General features: G+C 39.2%; 1 protein-coding gene and 1 long non-coding RNA gene across 2 annotated transcripts; both read right to left on the bottom strand.

Moving 5' to 3' along the window:
* Window positions 1-18,131: 18,131 nt before the first annotated feature.
* Window positions 18,132-19,298, bottom strand: LOC133711500 (cysteine proteinase COT44-like). Its single transcript, XM_062137611.1, has 3 exons — window positions 19,280-19,298; window positions 18,749-18,921; window positions 18,132-18,629 (listed from the first exon to the last, which is right to left on the bottom strand). Exons 1-3 carry the CDS (start codon window positions 19,296-19,298, stop codon window positions 18,132-18,134), a joined length of 690 nt encoding a protein of 229 aa, XP_061993595.1.
* Window positions 19,299-19,347: 49 nt separating this feature from the next.
* On the bottom strand, window positions 19,348-22,935 carry LOC133708256 (uncharacterized). The gene is made up of 2 exons (XR_009845693.1): window positions 22,232-22,935; window positions 19,348-19,949 (listed from the first exon to the last, which is right to left on the bottom strand). It is a non-coding gene; the product is annotated as an uncharacterized LOC133708256 (long non-coding RNA).
* Window positions 22,936-23,425: the final 490 nt, after the last annotated feature.

Consider the following 23,425-nt stretch of genomic DNA (forward strand, 5'->3'; position numbering starts at 1 on the left):
ATAAATATTGTAGACATTAGCTATAAGTATAGGTTACCTTTGTTAGATAGCCTATTATATATTTATGAATAAAATCAGTTTAATTGTGTCATGGATTTTGCCTGTTTTACGGGTTTGCTCTTTGTTATTTCTTGTGTCTTCAACATTGTTGGAGGCTGTGTTCATAACCTTTATCCCATATGAGTGTCCGGAGATCACATGATAAGAGGCTAATATTAATAGGGACAAATTTTAGGTTCACCCCTCGGCATATTTACCCTTTATTGTGATTAATGCATCTAACTTTATAATTTTCTAATCTAACCAATCATGTTGCATAACATCATACAAAGATTAGCTCCGTTAAAAATGAATCAAATTGAAGATCTTTTAGTTGTTCATTTCTATTAAATACATGGATTGTTCATCATAATAGTAGAAATTGTTGTTAGAACTATCCATTTGTTTGATTTAATTAGATAATTAAAAAATTTCTTATTTGATTGATTTTTTAATGGGATGATTTTTAAATGCTAGTCTAAGATATGGATGGTTAGATGATAAAGTTATTAAGTAAAAGTAAGTTAATTGACAATAGAAGTGAATAGCTCATTCATCCAAAGAGTGAACTTAAGAATTGTCTTGTTAATAATGTAAATTATTATTTTATTCCATTAAGGTTGATCCATAGACCAACCAAATCCGGCCGTTCAATTCGACCCCTAGACCAACCAAATCCAGCCGTTCTGGACGGAGTGAGCGTAGCAGTTGTGCTTCAGAACGGCGTCGTCAATGTTTTCATCATCTGTGCTCATCCCCAACGGAGCTCTCTGTAATACCCCGAAAAATCCAAATTAAATTCCGTGGATTTTTAGAAATGATTTCACGATAGTGGGAGCGAGTACGAGGCTCGGAGAAGTTGTGGAATTAGTTCGAACGATTAATTTTCGAAAAAACGAACGTTATTTAGGGGCTCGCGAAAGTTGACTTTTTATACGTTCAAAATTTGGGAAAACTTCCTTCGTGAAAGTTGTAGAGCTCGGCGATACGATCTCGTGCATATGTGGAACGCAATATTCGGAGTTCGTATGAATTAATTATAATTTTTCGAAAAAGTTTCCAGTTTTGTATAAAGCTTCCATTTTCGGAAATTCCAAAAAAAAATATTTTCTTTTTCCATTTTGGAAACTCAGTTCTCTTTTTCTCTCTCTCGAGCCGCATCGGCCTCTTCCCTTCGCCGGCGTCTATCTTCCTCTTCCGGCCATCTCTGGATGAGAAACCACGTCCAGCAGCTTCGCCTCACTCCTCTGAAGCCATCTGTGGCAGCCTTGCATGGCGGCGCGGCCTGTACAAGCGGCGGGGAGCTCGACCCGGTTTGATGTCGATTTTGAGTCAACGCCGATATCTCGAGTTTCCGCCCACCAATCTTCAAGATTCTTGGCTTGTTGAACTCGCCTCAACCTTCTGATCATCCTCCGAGAAGGATCGCACTTGGGGTGAACGTTTTCACGTTCGTCGGAGCTCGCCTCGATTTAGATCGAAAATCACCTTTTGATCCGTATATCTCGAGCTACAGACCATCATTTCTTGTGATTATTGAGCTGGTGAACTCAGATTAAAGTTCTGAACAACTTTCATGAAGGGATCGAAGCGAGAAATTGAAGTTTTTACGTCGGAATTCAAGCTCGCCGGATTCTGGAAATTTTCCGGCCACCGACGCTTTCGATCAAGATATCTCGAGCTGTAGAGCTTCGTTTTGAGTGATTCTTGAACCAGTGAGTTCGTCTTTAAGTTCTGAACAAGTCTCCTGAAGGAATCGAAGCGAAAGGAGGACATTTTTACGTTGATCGGAGCTTCGCCAGTTTCTGCAAATTCTCGCCGGTTTCTGGAAAAATTTCGGCCACCTCGACTGTTTTAGGTAATTTCAACCACTTCCGATCATTTTCAGCTTACATGGTAGTTATGAAAATTGTTAAGCATGATGAGAGGAAGAAGAGCAGCCCGGCCCCGACACCATTGGCGGTGGTCGGCGGCGGCTCTGCCACTAACTCCGGCGGCCCTTTCCGGCCACCTCCGGGGATCAAAAATATGGTTTCTGTACATTTTCAGATTCTATATTTCAATACGATCATTTTGGTATATTACACGTAATTTTTGGATATCGTATGATTAAGTTATGAATTTTTAAGTTTCGATCGTTCGATTTGTGATCTGTGAAGATCAGACCGTCTGATGGAATTGTAGATTTGATATGTTGATCGTATGACTGTCCCGATGACTTTGTGTGGTCACGGACGAAGATCCGACCGTTGGATCTTCGTATAATTGAGAAATGGTGATTCGGGAGGCGATTTGTGAGAATCCATCCGTCGGATTTTTATATAAGTTAGAATCCGACCGTCAGATTCCCGTATATGTGTGCTTTTGAGTTGTTGGCTAAGTTAAGGTCATGTTTGATTAGGTGATTGACGGTCTCCCTTGGGTGAGCGGTTTCGGTGTGTATTGTGTTGAATTGAAGACGCAGCGGGAATATCGAGGTGAGTAAACCTCACGTGGTTCATATTACGAACCGAATAAATTTAATTACTTTATTTTGTCGTAATTGTGTGAAAATATTTATGAAATAAATATTTGTTTTAAATCATATGGGCTTGATCAACTACGGTCCATAGGTAAGTAAAATGTATTTAAACTATAAAAATGAATTTCACGATTTTATTGTGTGGACTATAGTTGGTATTAGTGATTATCCCTGAGCGGATAATTACGTATATATATATATATTTATGTGGAATATATATATGGATGGTGTGGCATTGTGGTATGTGGATTATTGAATTGAATATTTACATATGTCGGAAACATATATGTATTGGTAGAATTGTTGTGATGCAAACAATATTTGTGAGTGAGTTCATATATTGTTTTTGGGTATGACTTTTCGGGAAACAATATGTCGTGGGAAATGGTATTTCTATTGTTTTGAAAAGTGTTTGAGGATTTGGGGAGTTGCAGGTTGTGATTTCTCCTTTTGGGTTGGGAAACATTTTCAGGTCCGGTATGACCATTTTAAATGTTTTAATCTGACGACCGGTGGTCTGAGGATTTGAGAGTCACAGGTTGTGATTTCTCCGTTTGATTTGTTTTAACATTTTGGGTCCAGTGCGACTCGCTTAAATGTTTTGATCTAAGGGTCAGGTTGGCCTAAAGATCCGGGGTTTGCAGGTTGCATCCTCAGGCAATATATCGTAATTACGCCTTTGGCCCGGTTAGTGATTTCGATCAGTTAGAGCTCTAGTCTGTCTGCCAACGTGTCCAGGTTGGACCGGATTTTCATAATGATTTGTTAGGTTAACATTTCCTATGATTTTGTCACGATGTGACTTGTAAGAGTCCTTTTGGTAAAAGGTGTTGAGTTTTGGATGGATTTATTAGTGTGAGTTGATGATGTTTTTAATTAATTTCCTTGTTAATTCTTTTGTTTAAATTTCTATTCTTTTTCTCTTTTCTTCTTTTTCGGTTATATTGTTTATTATCTCTATTTATTTCCTTGATCATTTCTATGGTTCGATTTCCCGTTTATTTCTCGTTTTCATTTTATTGTTTGATTTTAATGTAATCTCCTGAACTAAATTATATGCAGGGATTACTATGACTTCTGATTTTATGCGTGTTGGTTATTTCCTGAATTAATTTTCTATGCATGATTAATGTTCTTATTAGTTTAATTGGGAAGTGCAGTGATGGATGAGACTTGTAGAAAGTTGAGAAATATTATTCCGTATTGTGGGGATAAAGACATCTTGTTAAGAGTAGAGATGAGTGATTCATTTGATTTCTTTGTGTGTGATTTCAAATGATTTGGAGTTAATGATTTTGGTGATCGATTATCGAGATTGTGGTTTTCTTTGTGGATGTTGAAATTGTTGGTTGTTACTTGAGTTAAAAGTACTGTGTTATAATAAATCAACCATTCTTTCTTTTACTCATACTGGCTGTCAAAAGCTTACCGGGTTTTGTGTTGTTGCAATCCCGGTACACTATTCAAACGGTGTAGCGGATAATCCTACAGGACTGGAGAATTCAGGAAGGTGATCGAACCGTGTAGAGTAGCTGCTTTGTAATACTCTGATTTTCAGTTGTGAGGTTTGTTATGCTCATTAGAGCTTTACAATTTACTTTGTACGAGTGAGTTGTAATAATTAACTCGAGGTCTTCGAGTTTTGAATTTGAGCGTGAGTGGCGAGGTTGTTTCTGAAAAAAAAATTCAGAACGTTTATTTGTTTAAGTTGTTTAATTCATGTTTCGGATTTGAATTTGTTATTCAAAATTCGGGGCGTGACAGTTTGGTATCAGAGCCAGGTTCATATTTGGTGATGTGTCAATACTTTCCGAGTGATGGCCCGTCTGCAGCGGATCCCCATCGTGTGCTCTTCGGTATTGGCTAAGTCATTGGGTATGCGTGAGTGTTGGGAGTTGTTTAGGCCGCTAGGTCGTTTTAGGAACGTGAATACCTTCCATGTAGTAACAACTTGGTTAATATGGACTTGTATTTGACTTATACTGTGTTTTAAGTGTTATACGTGTATTAGCCAAGCATACTATACTTCTTAGATGATGGATATTCGAAGAGGTAGTACTTAGAACCGTAAAGTTGTCTTGTAGGTTCGTATTAGAATAAGTTCAGTTACCGCGAGTTACAATCTTTGAGGAATGGGAACCTCCGGATTTAACTCTGTTGAGTCAATGAGAATTGTTTTATGGAAGTGCGGTTCTTTTGAATGTTGAAGTGTTTGGTTGAAGGCATGATGTTGACCTATGCAAGTATCAAATGTGGATACGAGTATGAATTGATAGAAATTTTGCCTTCTTAAGTTGGACGTACAAATGTTTTTAGATGGAATGGTTGAGACTTTATAAGAGTAATAAGAGTAACTCTAAGGATGTGGGTTTTTCCCAGCTGACTCAGGAAGTGTTTAGCTTTATTAATCCCTGATTCTAGCGACGAAATTATTTGTGTTTGGTTTGACTCAGACGATACTAGCTAGACCTCGATGCGACTTAATTGATTGTTGGATTCTTTTTGAGTGATTGTTTTTATTGCATCATTATGAGAGATGTGTGCAGTAGAGTTGTTTATGGTTTTGAAAATAGTATTGGGTGACCAAGGTTCGATCCTTGGTGTTGTTGTTGGTTAAACAAAAAGAAAAGAAAACATGCACACCATCTTATTGATTTAATATTACAAAAAGGAAATTGGAACTACGCTATACTAAGCCTAATCAGTAGCTCCGGATGGGTTGAGGCTGAGCTCAAGAGAAACTGGAGATCCACGGTTGTAACCGCCTGAGCCACCGAAATAGTAATCATATGCGCTACCTTCCTCGGAAGTAGTCTTCGGGTTACCATAGACGTCCTCGCCGTGCACGGGGAACAGAGGAAGAGTTTCAAACTCCTGGCGAACTCCTCCTCGTTGTTCCATGGAAGATTGTCCTCCTGTTGTGCCAAAAGAGTTGTACTGGTATTAGTATTGAAGGGTGAGGAAGATTATGAAACAAATTTTAAGTAAATAAATCCTTCATTACCAGTAGAAGCAGTGGAACCAAAATTGAGATCAATGGATCCACCAGCACCAGTAGAACTAGTCGACCCAAAATTGATGTCAATGGATCCACCAGCTGGCCCAAAATTGATGTCGATGGATCCACCAGCACCAGTAGAACCAGTGGACCCAAAATTGAGATCAATGGATCCACCAGTACCAGGAGAACTAGTTCCCATGGGCACTTGAGCAGCCTGATTGCACCTCTTCATCTGCTTCTCTCGAGCCCTGACATTCTGGAACCAAAAATAAATGTTCTTGCCCTCAACCTGTCCATACTGTTGCAGCTGGAGACAGATCTCGTGAATATGCTCTGTAGTTGGGGTCTTAACTCCCTTGTCGTAGTAAAGATCCTTGAGGATCCTTATTTGATCTGGAGTAGGAACCCACCTGGCACGGCTTCGCCAGAAATCTGTGTTGGCACTACTCCCGGCTGCTTGGTTGTTTCCTCCATCCTCGATTTGTTGCTGGGTTTGTAGCTCCATCAGTTGCAGAGTTCGTGGTTCCATGGTGATGGGTTGAGGGGATGTGAAGATCGAAGAGTAAAGTTGTCGAGTGTTTGAAGGAGTTGTTGTTAAAGGGATTAAGGATGATGATGGTGGGTTAGAGATCTGAAAGTTCAGAGGAAAGATGGGATTGAATCAACTAGATGGGAGAGAAGATCAGAAGAGAAGGATTGAATCGAAGAAGAAATGTTTTGAGTTTTGAAAGAAGAGAAAGGCTGAAGAGTTGAGAGAGAAAGGCTTGAGCTCGGAAGAAAATTTCTTTTCCTTTGGAGTGAACAGTCGCGTCTCCAGAATGCACCTATTTATAGAGCGAGGTGAGCAGATCTCCACCGTTGGATGGACGATTCCTGTGATTCATTCTACGCGTTGGATTAAAGTCGCCCTGAAACCCGGAAAAGTTGTTGGCGCGTGGAGAGCGTGTAAGGGGACCGAGGGAATCTCGAGGCGCTGTGGCAGACAGCTGTAGCCGAAAGCAGATTTGACTGCCGTAAATCACGGAAGGGATAAGCCGTGACACAAGTGGGCCGTACTTGGGCCTGTCTCGGATCAAGGCATCACTGTAGCTGTGGGTGGAGGCCTGATGGGCCGAGGTTCAGAAACAGTTTTCGACATGATGGGCCGAGTTTCTGAAACAGTTTTGGATGTTTTGGGCCGAATTGTTGAAACAGTTGAAACAGTTGGTTTAAATAAAAGGATTGGTATGGATAATAACGTGAGCAGCCGTGCTCGAGTGGTTGAGTGTAAAGTTCGTGTACAAGAGGTCTGAGGTTCGAACCTCGCCTCTCGTTTATTTTTATTATGTTCGTTTATGACATAATAAGTATAAAATTTGTACACATTATATTAAGCACAGCTTGTGCTCCAGTGGTTGGGGACAAAGGTTTCGTGCAGCAGGTTGAGGTTTCGAACCTTGCCTCCCCCGTTATTTTATTTATGTCGCTTATGACATAATAAATATAACACGTGAGCATATATTAATGAAGGCAGCTCTTGCTTCAGTGGTTGGGAGCAAAACCTTCGTGTTCGAGGTCAGGAGTTCGAACCTTACATCCTACAAATATTTTTGGATCTCGTATATGCTCGATATACGGACGTATATACGGTATGCATACGTATATACGGTATGTACGGTATTCATACATATATACGGTCGGTATGATATACATATGGTATGTACGGTATGTATACGTATGTAAAGTCGATACGGTATACCAACGGTATGTACAACTTCATACCGTAGCCGAGCTGAAAGTTGGTGGGCCGAGTTTCCAGCCCAAATGTTCGGCCCGAATGTTAAGCCCAAATGGAAGCCCAATGTTCAGCCCAATTGACCAGCCCTAATGCTTAGCCCAAGGATTGAGCAAGCCCAAGTCATCATCACTGGGTGACATATTTTATTGGCGTACTTTTGGGGATGATTTGTTTTGAGTGATGCATCTCTATTGTTGTGTAGAATAGTGCATGCTTAAGTTTTACTATAGAGATTTACCGTGATGCTAATGGAGTAGCGAAACGCTTTGTGGGAGTCTTTACTGTGCTTGTATGCCAGTACAGGGTGATGATCTATGTGAGGATCTATGAGATAATCTCTGTGAAGATCTAAGTGATGATCTATGTGATGATCCACGTGATGATTTTGTGTAATTGATGTGGAGTGATGTTGAGCAGTTGTTTTGTGAATTTACATCGTGATGAAAGGATTTAGTGGCCATAGGAATGTATTTTTATACAAAGGGCTGTGGCTTTGTAGATTACTACAGTTTTGGGAAAGATGGAGATTCGATGGTTAGGTTAACCGTAATCGAGAGCAATTAACTTGGGCTTAAATTTCGGGACGAAATTTCTTTAAGGAGGGTAGATTGTAATACCCCGAAAAATCCAAATTAAATTCCGTGGATTTTTAGAAATGATTTCACGATAGTGGGAGCGAGAACGAGGCTCGGAGAAGTTGTGGAATTAGTTCGAACGATTAATTTTCGAAAAAACGAACGTTATTTAGGGGCTCGCGAAAGTTGACTTTTTATACGTTCAAAATTTGGGAAAACTTCCTTCGTAAAAGTTGTAGAGCTCGGCGATACGATCTCGTGCATATGTGGAACGCAATATTCGGAGTTCGTATGAATTAATTATAATTTTTCGAAAAAGTTTCCAGTTTTGTATAAAGCTTCCATTTTCGGAAATTCCAAAAAAAAATATTTTCTTTTTCCATTTTGGAAACTCAGTTCTCTTTTTCTCTCTCTCGAGCCGCGTCGGCCTCTTCCCTTCGCCGGCGTCTATCTTCCTCTTCCGGCCATCTCTGGACGAGAAACCACGTCCAGCAGCTTCGCCTCACTCCTCTGAAGCCATCTGTGGCAGCCTTGCATGGCGGCGCGGCCTGTACAAGCGGCGGGGAGCTCGACCCGGTTTGATGTCGATTTTGAGTCAACGCCGATATCTCGAGTTTCCGCCCACCAATCTTCAAGATTCTTGGCTTGTTGAACTCGCCTCAACCTTCTGATCATCCTCCGAGAAGGATCGCACTTGGGGTGAACGTTTTCACGTTCGTCGGAGCTCGCCTCGATTTAGATCGAAAATCACCTTTTGATCCGTATATCTCGAGCTACAGACCATCATTTCTTGTGATTATTGAGCTGGTGAACTCAGATTAAAGTTCTGAACAACTTTCATGAAGGGATCGAAGCGAGAAATTGAAGTTTTTACGTCGGAATTCAAGCTCGCCGGATTCTGGAAATTTTCCGGCCACCGACGCTTTCGATCAAGATATCTCGAGCTGTAGAGCTTCGTTTTGAGTGATTCTTGAACCAGTGAGTTCGTCTTTAAGTTCTGAACAAGTCTCCTGAAGGAATCGAAGCGAAAGGAGGACATTTTTACGTTGATCGGAGCTTCGCCAGTTTCTGCAAATTCTCGCCGGTTTCTGGAAAAATTTCGGCCACCTCGACTGTTTTAGGTAATTTCAACCACTTCCGATCATTTTCAGCTTACATGGTAGTTATGAAAATTGTTAAGCATGATGAGAGGAAGAAGAGCAGCCCGGCCCCGACACCATTGGCGGTGGTCGGCGGCGGCTCTGCCACTAACTCCGGCGGCCCTTTCCGGCCACCTCCGGGGATCAAAAATATGGTTTCTGTACATTTTCAGATTCTATATTTCAATACGATCATTTTGGTATATTACACGTAATTTTTGGATATCGTATGATTAAGTTATGAATTTTTAAGTTTCGATCGTTCGATTTGTGATCTGTGAAGATCAGACCGTCTGATGGAATTGTAGATTTGATATGTTGATCGTATGACTGTCCCGATGACTTTGTGTGGTCACGGACGAAGATCCGACCGTTGGATCTTCGTATAATTGAGAAATGGTGATTCGGGAGGCGATTTGTGAGAATCCATCCGTCGGATTTTTATATAAGTTAGAATCCGACCGTCAGATTCCCGTATATGTGTGCTTTTGAGTTGTTGGCTAAGTTAAGGTCATGTTTGATTAGGTGATTGACGGTCTCCCTTGGGTGAGCGGTTTCGGTGTGTATTGTGTTGAATTGAAGACGCAGCGGGAATATCGAGGTGAGTAAACCTCACGTGGTTCATATTACGAACCGAATAAATTTAATTACTTTATTTTGTCGTAATTGTGTGAAAATATTTATGAAATAAATATTTGTTTTAAATCATATGGGCTTGATCAACTACGGTCCATAGGTAAGTAAAATGTATTTAAACTATAAAAATGAATTTCACGATTTTATTGTGTGGACTATAGTTGGTATTAGTGATTATCCCTGAGCGGATAATTACGTATATATATATATATTTATGTGGAATATATATATGGATGGTGTGGCATTGTGGTATGTGGATTATTGAATTGAATATTTACATATGTCGGAAACATATATGTATTGGTAGAATTGTTGTGATGCAAACAATATTTGTGAGTGAGTTCATATATTGTTTTTGGGTATGACTTTTCGGGAAACAATATGTCGTGGGAAATGGTATTTCTATTGTTTTGAAAAGTGTTTGAGGATTTGGGGAGTTGCAGGTTGTGATTTCTCCTTTTGGGTTGGGAAACATTTTCAGGTCCGGTATGACCATTTTAAATGTTTTAATCTGACGACCGGTGGTCTGAGGATTTGAGAGTCACAGGTTGTGATTTCTCCGTTTGATTTGTTTTAACATTTTGGGTCCAGTGCGACTCGCTTAAATGTTTTGATCTAAGGGTCAGGTTGGCCTAAAGATCCGGGGTTTGCAGGTTGCATCCTCAGGCAATATATCGTAATTACGCCTTTGGCCCGGTTAGTGATTTCGATCAGTTAGAGCTCTAGTCTGTCTGCCAACGTGTCCAGGTTGGACCGGATTTTCATAATGATTTGTTAGGTTAACATTTCCTATGATTTTGTCACGATGTGACTTGTAAGAGTCCTTTTGGTAAAAGGTGTTGAGTTTTGGATGGATTTATTAGTGTGAGTTGATGATGTTTTTAATTAATTTCCTTGTTAATTCTTTTGTTTAAATTTCTATTCTTTTTCTCTTTTCTTCTTTTTCGGTTATATTGTTTATTATCTCTATTTATTTCCTTGATCATTTCTATGGTTCGATTTCCCGTTTATTTCTCGTTTTCATTTTATTGTTTGATTTTAATGTAATCTCCTGAACTAAATTATATGCAGGGATTACTATGACTTCTGATTTTATGCGTGTTGGTTATTTCCTGAATTAATTTTCTATGCATGATTAATGTTCTTATTAGTTTAATTGGGAAGTGCAGTGATGGATGAGACTTGTAGAAAGTTGAGAAATATTATTCCGTATTGTGGGGATAAAGACATCTTGTTAAGAGTAGAGATGAGTGATTCATTTGATTTCTTTGTGTGTGATTTCAAATGATTTGGAGTTAATGATTTTGGTGATCGATTATCGAGATTGTGGTTTTCTTTGTGGATGTTGAAATTGTTGGTTGTTACTTGAGTTAAAAGTACTGTGTTATAATAAATCAACCATTCTTTCTTTTACTCATACTGGCTGTCAAAAGCTTACCGGGTTTTGTGTTGTTGCAATGTAATACCCCGAAAAATCCAAATTAAATTCCGTGGATTTTTAGAAATGATTTCACGATAATAGGAGCGAGTACGAAGCTTGGAAAAGTTGTGGAATTAGTTCGAACGATTTTATTTCGAAAACGAACGTTATTTAGGGGCTCGCGAAAGTTGTCTTTTTATACGTTCAAAATTTGGGAAAACTTCCTTCATGAAAGTTGTAGAGCTTGTCGATACGATCTCGTGCATATGTGGAACGCAATATTCGGAGTTCGTATGAATAAGTTATGAATATTTGAAAATTGGGAATTTTCTATAAATATCAAAAAATGTTGACTTTTTCATTAAGGACGAAAACATGTTGAATTTGCGGAACAGTCCCCGCGTTTTCTCTCTGTCTCTCTTCAGAACCCTCGGGTCCCGACCGACCCGACCCGGCCAAACGACGGCCCTCCGCCTTCCTCCGGCCTCGGACTCGGACCTTTTCGAGGTCGCCGCCGCACGCTGAGCAGCTCCCCAGCCTCGCCTTGCTCCGCCGCTGCTCCAAAAGATGGATCGAAGCCACCCAGACGCATGATTCGGACCCGGCCGGAAAACCACTTTTCCGGCGTTGCATGGGCCGATCGTCCCCAGTTTCGTGATCTCCTCCTCCCCCTGATCATCCCTATGTAAGTCTTTCATCACGATTTTGAGTGTAGACCGCTAGATCAAGGTTTGACTTTTTGGACGCCTCTGATTCAATCTAGGATCTGATCGTGCGACCGAGATTAATCCAACTTCAACGCTTGATCTAGGACGATCTAGACCTTGTCTCAGAAAAAGTCAGGTATTAAAGTGGTTCAATTCTGTATTTTGAAGAAGTTTGTAGTTGACAACTTTAGCATCTGAAGTGGTTAGCCGGCGTTGACCGCCGCGTTGACCGCCGTCTGTCCTCCGCATGTGGCGGTGCGTCGGACCATATTTTGAGTTTATATTATCTGGGCGATGATCTATGCATCCATACGAGCGTTTTGATATATTACAAGGTTATGTTAGAAAAAGTTGGTAAATAGTGGATTTACGTTTTTACGTTACTATTTACGGTTTTTACGTTTTATCTTCGGTTTACGATCTACGAAGATCAGACCATCGGTTTTACTTCAAATTTTAATATGTTGATCGTATGACTGTCCCGGTGACTTTGTGAGGTCACGGGCGAAGATCCGACCGTTGGAGCTTCGTATATTTGAGAAATAGTGATTCGGAAGGCGATTCGTGAGAATCCGACCGTCGGATTTTCATATAATTTTGTGGAGATGTTAGTAAGGGCGATTCAGGAAGATCTGACCGTTGGATCTTCGTGATAATTTTGGAGGATGATCCTAAGGGCGATCCGTGAGGATCCGACCGTTGGATCATCATATAAATTTGATCTGACCGTTGGATCATCATTAAATTAGAATCCGACCGTTGGATTTCTGTATATGTGTGGTCTATGAATGATTTCTAAGTTAAGATCGTGTTTGACTAGGTGGTTGATGGATTGATTGGTGAACGATTTCGGATCGTTGTTTTTGAGCTGTTAAGAAGACGCAGCGGGAATTTAGAGGTGAGTAAACCTCACGTGGTTCATATTACGAACCGAATAAATTTAATTACCTTATTTTGTCGTAATTGCGTGAAAATATTTATGGAATAAATATTTGTTTTAAAATCATATGGACTTGATCAACTACGGTCCATGGGTAAGTAAAATGATTTTTACTATACAAATGAATTTCTCGGTTTTATTGCATGTGAACTATAGTTGGTATTAGTGATTATCCCTGAGCGGATAATTACGTATATATATACTTACGTGATTATATGTGAATGGTGTGACATTGAAGAGTGTGGAATTGGGATGATTAAATTATTATGAATTGACATGTGACTTACCATAATTATATGTGATGAACATGATTGATGAGTTCTTGTTAATATTCATGATTTACATTGGAGGATGTATAGAGTTAGAGAATGTAGGGTTCTGAGGATGAGGTGTCCGAAGTTCGACGGTTAAGGATAACCGGAGTGTTTGTGTGCTGAGGACGGGGATGTCCAAGGTGCGACGGTTTATTATTAACCGAAGTTGTGTGCTGAGGACGGGGATGTCCAAAGCGCGACGGTTTATTATTAACCGAAGTATATGGTGCTGAGGACGGGGATGTCCAAAGCGCGACGGTTTATTATTAACCGAAGTATGTCGCATTACTTGCACCTAGGCCAAGGTGACTGGTAGCGATGTGGTTAGAGCTCTAACGTGCTGTTGGGATGGACCAAAGTGGTGTTATGTGGGTTGGGTTTTTGCAGGACCAGTGTGGTGTATTGTGATTTGAGGATTGTGAAAATGTATTCCTTGTGGTTTTACATGAGTGGTTTGATGTCTCTTTGCAGACGTAATACTGTTGAATTTTACTTGAACTGAAATTTAATAAATCAACAGTTCTTTCTTTTTACTCATACGGGCTGTCAAAAGCTTACCGGGTTTTGTGTTGTTGCAATCCCGGTACACTATTCAAACGGTGTAGCGGATAACCCTGCAGGTCAGGAGAACCAGGACGGTGATCGGGCAGCTTAGAGTAGTGTTATGTGAATTACAGCATTATATTGTGAGGTTTGTTATGCTCATTTAGAGCTTTACAATTTTACTTTGTAAGAGTGAATTGTAAAAATTAACTCGAGGTTTTCGAGTTTTGTGTTGAGTGGCGAGTGGTGTGTTTGTTTCTGAGAAAAAAATTCAGAACGTTATTTGTATTAATTGTTTATTCATGTTTCGGATTTGAATTGGTTATTCAAAATTCGGGGCGTGACATGCAATCCCGGTACACTATTCAAACGGTGTAGCGGATAATCCTACAGGACTGGAGAATTCAGGAAGGTGATCGAACCGTGTAGAGTAGCTGCTTTGTAATACTCTGATTTTCAGTTGTGAGGTTTGTTATGCTCATTAGAGCTTTACAATTTACTTTGTACGAGTGAGTTGTAATAATTAACTCGAGGTCTTCGAGTTTTGAATTTGAGCGTGAGTGGCGAGGTTGTTTCTGAAAAAAAAATTCAGAACGTTTATTTGTTTAAGTTGTTTAATTCATGTTTCGGATTTGAATTTGTTATTCAAAATTCGGGGCGTGACACTCTCTCATGCCGCCGCGTCACAACCGTCCGATGATTCTCCATAGTCTGAGATTGCAATTATCCATCTCCAGACCTCGACAAGACTTGCAACCTGTTGGTTTCTTTAATTTGTTTACCTTACCAGCATTCATATCTCCAAGAATGGATGTCTCCATCTCCATACGCCTTTGGATCTTGTTACTTGCAACCAGGTGTTAAACGGCGCTGGTAAAGGTCAAAACGATTGCGGGTCACGATTTCTAATCAGTGAATTGTGAGCTAGAATGTGAATGCAAAGATTAAGCTGGAAAAAGAAAAAGAAAAACTATTAGATGTTTTTATTGCCCTCCAATTAAACATTTTACAACATTTACCCCTTAATAAAATTTAAATAGTTTATTGCCTCTCAGTAAAACCTCCTGCGAGATTCCGATTCCCCCTATAAAGCGTTTCTCAACATTTATTCCCCCTCAATTAAACGTTTATTACCCCCAATAAAACCTCTAGCGAGGGTCCAGTTAGGTTCCAGCAAGGTCTAGTGAGATATCGGTGACATCTGGCAAAGTCCTATGGGTTTTGGCGACCTCTGGTGAGGTCTCGGTGAGATGCTGGGGACAGTGACCGGAGTTCCGCGAAGTCTCCGATAAACTCTCTCTCTCTCTCTCTCTCTCTCTCTCTCTCTCTCTCTCTCTCTCTCTCTCTCTCTCTCTCTCTCTCTCTCTCTCTCTCTCTCTCTCTCTCTCTCTCTCTCTCTCTCTCTCTCTCTCTCTCTCTCTCTCTCTCTCTCTCTCTCTCTCTCTCTGAGGGCAAAATAGTCTTTAAAAAAAAAAAACAACACCAAAAAAATTATTTGACCAAATGGGCCCAAATGAATTACTTAGTTGAGTAAGTTGGCATTATTATAAGATGTTTGACCATTTGGGCATAAATTCGCTTAAATTAGAGTAAATGGGCGTTATCTCAATTATGGACATTAAGATCAACAATGAGTACAAGGGATAAGCTTGTCTTGAAGTTTTTCAGCAATATGCAGTCGTTTATATCAATAACGTTGGCCCTCTTCTTTTTCTTTGCTGCATTGGATGCTAGGCCTTATATTATCCACTTAAATATGATCTTCAGCACGCCAATGTTTCAAGAACCATTACAGTTGATAATTAAGCATGGGCAGCAAGGTTTTTTGTCTCGGTGCAACAAGCCATTGATTTCATCATACCATCAAATAATCATGTGTGGAATCGTATCAATATCAACTCCGGTGCTACTTGTAAGTAAACATTACATCCTAGTTTGTGCTTCTAAGCTTTACGTTTTAAAATTAATTCACCCTCTGATTAGATTGGTGCATGCAGGGAAAAAGTCAAGGGTTTTTTGGTTTGTAAGTTGCTGGATTGCTAGTGATTGGCGGCGTTGAAATCAATAAGCGAGTACAACTTGTTTATGGTGGGGACAATGCCGCCGATGGTCCTGTTAGAGGAGTCTAGTGACCGTGCAGAGCTTGGGCCAGTCGGAAGCTTCTTAACCTCGTCCGACTTCTCTTCTACGTACAGCTTCGGTAGTGAATATTTCATGTATGATTATGGAAAAGGAGAGGCTATTTGTACCCAGAAATTTCTTACCACAGCATTTGACTCTGGAAGTTTCAAACCCTTTTTGTTAGTGAAATGATGGATAAGAATCCGTCACCCATTTCTTAATTATTATTATTCATAAGTTTTCTATAACAGGATTTTTGAATTCTTCCCATTAGATTTAGATCTATTTGAGTAAATAATTCAATGAATAAGTAAGCCGAACTGGTATACAAATTAATTAATTAGCTATGAGTTGCCGAAGTCATCGTCTATGGTGTAAGTGTGAGAGATTATATAGTGTACGTGCAAATTAAGACGTGCATATAGATATTTGGTGAATTTTGGTCAGGATTCGGAATAAAATCTTTAGCATTTTTGAACCTCAAAGTAACGAGCTAGGAGATAATCCATTGGAACATAGAGGTGATAACACAGTATAGTCAAATTAAAATCACTTGTATTTCTCATCCAAATTTGTATTTGTAGTAGACATAGTGCCAGTAACGTATTGCTTAGGTATTAGTTCATTCCAAGTTTCCAACGTTATTGAATGAAACAACCATTTTCTTTTGTAGCTAGGTACGTAAGAATACAAAGGTACAGTAAGTAAATGTGCATTTCAATTTGAACATACATCCTTCTCATCCACATCTCAGCCATCTTATTTAGTGGCTGATTGAAGCACTAAATGAGACGAGCCTTGTTTCCAGTGTTAATAACCACAAAAGGACACAAGCATACGTAACCATGCTGGATCAGCTCGAGGAGAATTAGTACGTATTTATCCTAGCTGAATTAGTACGTATTGACCCAAAAAAAAAAAAAAATTAAAAAAAATCCTAGCTGATCGAACTTTTTTATTTAGTCTAATTTAATTATCAAGGTTTCATATCCATAGTAGGATTATATGCCTAGAGGATAGAGATGACACAAATAAACTCAACCGTGATGACATTGTTACTGATGTTACTGACATCAACTAATCATCCAAACAAAGGAAACCCTATAGAATTTGTGCTTGGTGTTGGGCACAATTAATGGGTGATCTTAAACTTGTGAGCGGCCTCAAAGGAAAATGGATGTATCTTCAGCGCTGAAACAGGAGTCATATTTGGTAAGATTGATTTCATACGAGATGCTGGTGACAATTTATTGAAGGACCTCGATCTTCCATGGTTTTGTCAGCATTTATACCTACTTCGACTAAGAAAGTATTAGCACTGCATGCTAAGAAAAAGCATTCCCAAAACAAATAATTAAGCAAGCGTTTAAATTGTTATCCAAGACAGAGATGCCCTAATTATGAAGAACTCAACTGTGAACAAGCTGTAGTTGAACATTTGTTGCCAATAGTTATGTCTGAGCTGTGTTTTAACCTTCAGCATACTTCCGTACATGGATGTACTGCATTTCAGTAAGACGTGGTTTTGTAACACATTTGATCTCGTTGGATTTTTGCTGATCAGATAAGAAGTTTGAGAATAACACATGTGAAATTGTCAATGAAAACAACAAATTTCGGATCTCAATATATAAAAGAAATAATTTCTTATTGACATAATATGACCTTGTCAACTACACTAAATTTAGAAAGCCAAGAACGATTTTAAGAAAAGTAGACCAAATGCATACAATAATCGAAATGCAAATATGCAGGAAACGATTACAAGTCCTAAGATAATGACTAAAATCATGTTACTTTCTGTGGATCTCGAGTCTGAGATTTTTGAGATTAAAGAAACCTAGAAAAGTACAGTCAACAAGATAATATTTGCAGTAGTACGTAGTGGAAAAAGGGAGGACAGCTAGTCATCACAACTAGAGCCACTTATAATTTGAACCCTTGTGTACGTACATATTCTTTATTTATTATACATGTACGTTGAATAAAGTATCTGCATATGGACAAGTCATGATCAACTGTATATATGAAGTATCTTCATGGACAAGTACGTGAGCTATAATAGAGAAAACTCCCCAAGCTTTCAATAGTTTTGGTGTTTTGGACACCAGCTGATAGCTAGTGTTGGGTTAGGTCAAGGAACCAGCGATTGATTTCTAGTATCTTCAAGTCATATATTTGTGTTGTAATTGAATATAAACTGATCCTCTTTCTTTAATTAGTAATGGAAAAGGATTATGAAAGTCTTCCATCCATTTGATTACCAAGGCACGTACACAATTAAGAGTAGTGAATACTAAATAGTCATGTGTAAGTTTTGCCAGGAAGAAGAAATTTCCATCCACTAATAATTTCTCTTTCTGCATGCCTAGTCTTATTATAATCATCTAACTCAAAATTATTCCACCAAAGGAAAAGAAGCTTCCATGGCAATTTGACACTTTCCTCCCGCCTCTAAGGCCAATCTCATGTACCCTTGTTCCCCCCAACTCTCTCCCCAGAAATTCTGTATTTTCCAGTACTCAACACCGTTTTCATCGCTTCCAAATCCCACGACTAACACAGTGTGGTCAATATCTTGGCCACAAGGTCCATTGAAGATTCCGCCGTCATATTGTTCAAACTCCAAGCTGTTTGCAGCAATTTCGGCAGTCACTGGTCGCCGGCAGAGGGCTCGCCTGAGCTCATTTTCCGTTTGTGGACGTACCACCACGAGGCCATCGATGCTGCTATCTTCAACAAAGTCATCTTCTCGGTTCTCATCACAGGTTCCATTCTTCTCTGTATACGGATAACCTTTTTCGCTGGCCAAGCCCATATTCTTCATTATGTAGACATAAGCATCAATTTCTGATCCTCCTTCACAACGGTCTCCGTAGGCACAGTCCAGAACTTGCTGGATGGAAAGTGGCGGAAGTGGTATGTCATATCCCCAAATGATTCTGATACCCGCTTCTACTGCCGCCACCGATGCATAGCCCAGCAAGCACCACAATGGGATCCTTGGTCTCGTACAGGGCTCACAGCGCTCACAGCTCCATTTTCAGACCAAATGTCTTTAGACCAATCGACGTTAACATTGCAGGTGTTTATCTCGCCATCCAGAGAGCTTGAATTGAATATCTTGATACCAGCGCCGGCAGCCACCGTTGTGCGCCTGCACTTGTTAGATTGGAACTCTTTTCTCACTACAAGAAAAAACATGTTTAACAACATGCAATTAGCGTTGTCAATCACTTTTGACAACGTTTGGCGCATGTTGTAGATGCCAGAGTCATTAAAAGTCCTCGAGTCCTTAACATCGCGCTTTGCATGTTGTCAAAAAGAGGTGAAGCACGTTGTTGTAATTATTCAACAATGAGCTCTGCACGTTGTCATAAATTTTCAACAACGTTTCAAGTGCATGTTGTAAGTTTTAACAACACTCTCAGCATGTTGTCTTTAGTTTTCGACAGCATACATGGTATGTTGTCATATTACATACGTTGTTACAACGTTTCAGCATATATTATTGCACCCAATTTGTTGGGCTATGCTTTCCTGTACCTCTATAAACATTCACCATTACTTAAACACATTCACATGCCAATATTAGTACACGTACACTAACCATGTATGAAAAATATACATTTCATTAGGAGTGCCACATTCTCTTATACATATGTTCTTTACAAAACATGCATGACAAAGTACTGGATTCTTTGTTCACCAGCATTGACAAAACATGCATGGTACTTCCTGACCTACATAAATTCTCTAGTAAAGCAAAATGTACCTGCTACTTCAACTACTAAGGAAGCATTTCAATGGAGCTTTTGGGCCATGCAAGAGTGCTTCCTATAGCTTCACCAAGTTGTTTGGCATCCATGGTTAATCTGTACACTTCCATAGTCTGATACTCATCAAACACCACATCAACCCAAACCTTCCAACAATTTCGTCCAAGAGGCACACAATGAACTTTTGTACTTGGATTTGTTGAAGAGATCATTCCTTCAGCTACCACTTCATCTTCTTCATAATTGTTCCAATTCAAAAGTGCACATCTGCTATTTTCAAGATCATTGCTTGGAGCATTGATTGGTCCACTTCCTCCTCTTCTTTTTCCCCTTCTTTTTCTGTTCTTCATCACCTCTTTTCCTCTTCTTTGTCTGTTCCTTTTCTCTATCAAATTGCAGCCATTGTTTCTCCATCTTGACAGAAACTGTACCTCAAACTAGAAGGCACGAAATCATATATAGCGTAGGCACATTAGTCCTTCTGAACTTAGAACTTAGAACTTAGAACCACTACTACAGTACCACTCAATTGCTATTCCTTCTAATCTAATTAACACTTTGACAAGGACAAGTATTAACTACACAGATACAGAAGCACAAGTTACAGTCATCACAAATAATAATACATGCATTCTAATTGAAATAATCTGTAGAATAAGTTTCAGTGCAACAACCAAGATACATGAATCGATGGTAGTTTTTCTGTAAAACAAGGTACAAGAAGACTAATGAAAAGGAAATTATGTGGACATTATATGAATGATAAGAACTTTCTAAAGATTATCAAGGAAAAGGAAATTCAATAAATAGTTGTAAATTTCATTATGCAACATGATACCAGTGACTGAGAATGGCTGACTTATTGCATTCCTGTTCTGTAGAGTCTCTTAATGAAAAACTACACACAGCAGGAAAGCCAGAATAATGAAACATCATATATTTTTGACACAGAAGATTGAGAATTATGTAGGCATTCACCAACTTATCAACAATAACAGTGCAGTACAGCAGCAAATGTCAACATAATCAAAATGAAATCGATCAATAAAGACTTTGACAGCAATAAAAGACTTTATAAGCTGAGGAGTAGTCAAGAAGTAGCTATTTGTTTGTCTCATGGGGTTGGAATTTGGCCCAGAAAGGAAACCCCCCAATCCCTTTTAGACAAAAAGCATATAACTCAAGGATCAATATGTACAGAAGAATCCATTCAAGTAGTTTAATATCTACTTGGTTTTTAAAATGATAACTCAAGGAGATTAAATAAAAATTTATTTGATCACAAGGTTAAGGGTGTATAGATTCAGAGTATGCTTGCCCAAACACATAGAGATAAGAAGTTGGAAACAATGTGATCCAAACAAAGAACCAGGAGGGAAATGGTGAACAGAAAAAGACTTGGAAAAGAAACAATGAATTTACAGCAAGGGTTCTGAATCAATGCAATAGATGACAGACACATAGACACACAGTGCACGTTATAGGTTTGATAGCTTAAATCCTAGTTTGTTTTAGGAATCAGGAAACTAGCCTTGGTTTAGGGTATGAATTTTCCCTCGGTTATATTAGCGAATCAATCATACAAATTTGAGTCTTGGATGCTATCACTTTGGCAGTTTAGTAGGTGCCACTGATTTGAAGTTGTGACATTGCTGAAAACTATAATTAATTCCTTCTCTGGCAATGACCTCAGAAGCAATAAAACCAACTACTTTGTCTTTGTGGTGGCATAATCTGTTTTGATAATATAATTAATGTAGGGTTTGGTGTGTCTATGGCTTTCAGATCACATCCCCTGCTGCATTCTTTTCTCATGTCAATATTTAAAAAAAGTATGAAAATAGCACTTGCTAACCACCAAGGCTTTATGTTTCTGTTAACACTCAAACAACATTATAGTAATGTATATAGTGCCATCACTTTTTCAGACCAAAAAATTGGTAAAGAGGTCTATGGTTAGGTATAACGAATTAACTATTTCTGAAATCTACTAACCAAATAGCAGTGGAACATGTATGAGATACCCAGGTTCTCATCTTCTTTTTCTGAGATACCCACAAAATCCTACTAAGTACCTTATTTAGGATATGTTTTACAAATTCTCACAACTAATTCAAATATAAACCACTTTTGATCGACCTTAAGACATCATATAAGTGTTGTTCATACTAATTCTAAAATCAACACCACATTTGCTGAAAATAGTAGTGAGTAGTGACACAATTGTAGATCCCTATTTAGCAATGCTCTTACAACATATTTTACTTGGTGACCTTCCATGCTAGACATATTGTTCTCTTTTCTCACCATTTCTCAACAACCAAGAAACCAATAAACCCTTATACATTATGCAAATCTAATCCTCCCAAGAAGAAACACAAAACATATTTTATCACTGAGAAAGTCGCAATATTGGCTATAAATCATTACAATTTAGTGATACTATCGAATTTTTACATAAAACTCACTATCTAGCATGAATCATCTTTATTTTCAATGCACACCAAGTGTTCGACAAAATGCCAAATCAGGAAGAACAAGCAAAACATGAACAAGCGAATGAATAACAGTGTTTTGCATCTGCGAGACTAAAACCTGAGTTCATCAAACAATTTTCAAACAAGAACATGATGATTAGAATGAAATAGGAACCTAGCTAGATGATGAAATTAAAGGTGCGAAACGGTGGAACAGGTAATATGAAGAAAGAAAGAAGTACCTTCGTAGCCGTAACGCCGGAAATGCATTAGAGATTGACAACCGAGGTCGGCGGAGTCAGTGGCGCGGTCGACGGAGCCGAGGCAGAGGATGAACTAGTAAGGACGTAGCCGACGCTGGGCGGCGCTTGGGAGGTATGGGACTACGGGAGGGATTGGAGGAGCTCAGCCAAAGGCAAACTCGACCCTGCCGTCGGCTAAGCAGGACGTGCTCGACGGCGGCGACGCCGGACAAGCAGTCTTGCTCCATAGTGAAGTCGTCGATCCAATTGAGAGTGACGACGGAGGGAAGCGATCGTTTCGGGCGGTTTAGGGTTTGAGAATTGAGCTCTGAAGCTCTCAATTCTTCAAGCCCAGGATTTTATATGTTTTGGGTCTATGATGGATTTAGAGAGCTGATGCTTCTTTTTTTTACTGACTTTAGTCAACAGGCCCTTTTGTTTTTTCTTTTTTTTTTAATCTTTTATCTCAAAGTTTCGACCGCGTTAGCTGCACGTTGTTGTTTTGAAAATATTTAACAACATGCACTCCTACTTGTTGATACATTAATTGACAACAAGTAGACAACAACGTGCAAACTGAGTTATCGATAACGAAATTAACAACATGCAAATGACGCATGTAGTGGTAAATAATTTAATACAACACTCTTTCTGCGCATGTTGTAGAATATTAGAGATGACAACGAGCATTTACAGCATGTTGTAAATATGATGTTGTCATAGACTATTTTTCTTGTAGTGTCTTGTCATGTCTGAGCATTGATTGAGCCCAAGAGTGTACCGCTTCTTCCCCCCTTCTTTATTGAAATTTTGGTGATACTGATATTTGGCTTTGAAGATTGCAAACCGCCTTGCTTTCTCTTCACTGTTGGAGTAGACACGATCATGCTTTGTCATCCAACCTTCAAAGATCTGGGAAATGTTTGGGGTGTTTTGTTCAAAGGAACTAGCGGAAGTGGGCTGACATATTGCTAGGGTGGCTGAGAAAACAATGAGCAATATCATAGTAGACATGCAGAAGCTTTGGAGATGAGAACCCATATTGCTTAATGATCTGAGGAAAAGGCTTACCTACTTGGTCATATATATAGGGGAGCAGGCTTATGTAAATATCTTGGTCTGATAATTATTTGAAGTACTCTAGGGTGTAAAGTTGTTTGAGATCCAACCACATATGCATAGTGCATCAATAAT

This window comes from Rosa rugosa, chromosome 5 (assembly GCF_958449725.1).
Source record: "Rosa rugosa chromosome 5, drRosRugo1.1, whole genome shotgun sequence".
Classification (NCBI taxonomy): Eukaryota; Viridiplantae; Streptophyta; class Magnoliopsida; order Rosales; family Rosaceae; genus Rosa; species Rosa rugosa.

Bases quoted from the DNA above. Each gene is read 5' to 3' on its own strand.
- LOC133711500 (XM_062137611.1), bottom strand. The intron at 18,630-18,748 runs GTACGAGACCAA...CTTTCCATCCAG, and splicing joins CTGTGAGCGCTGTGAGCCCT to CAAGTTCTGGACTGTGCCTA.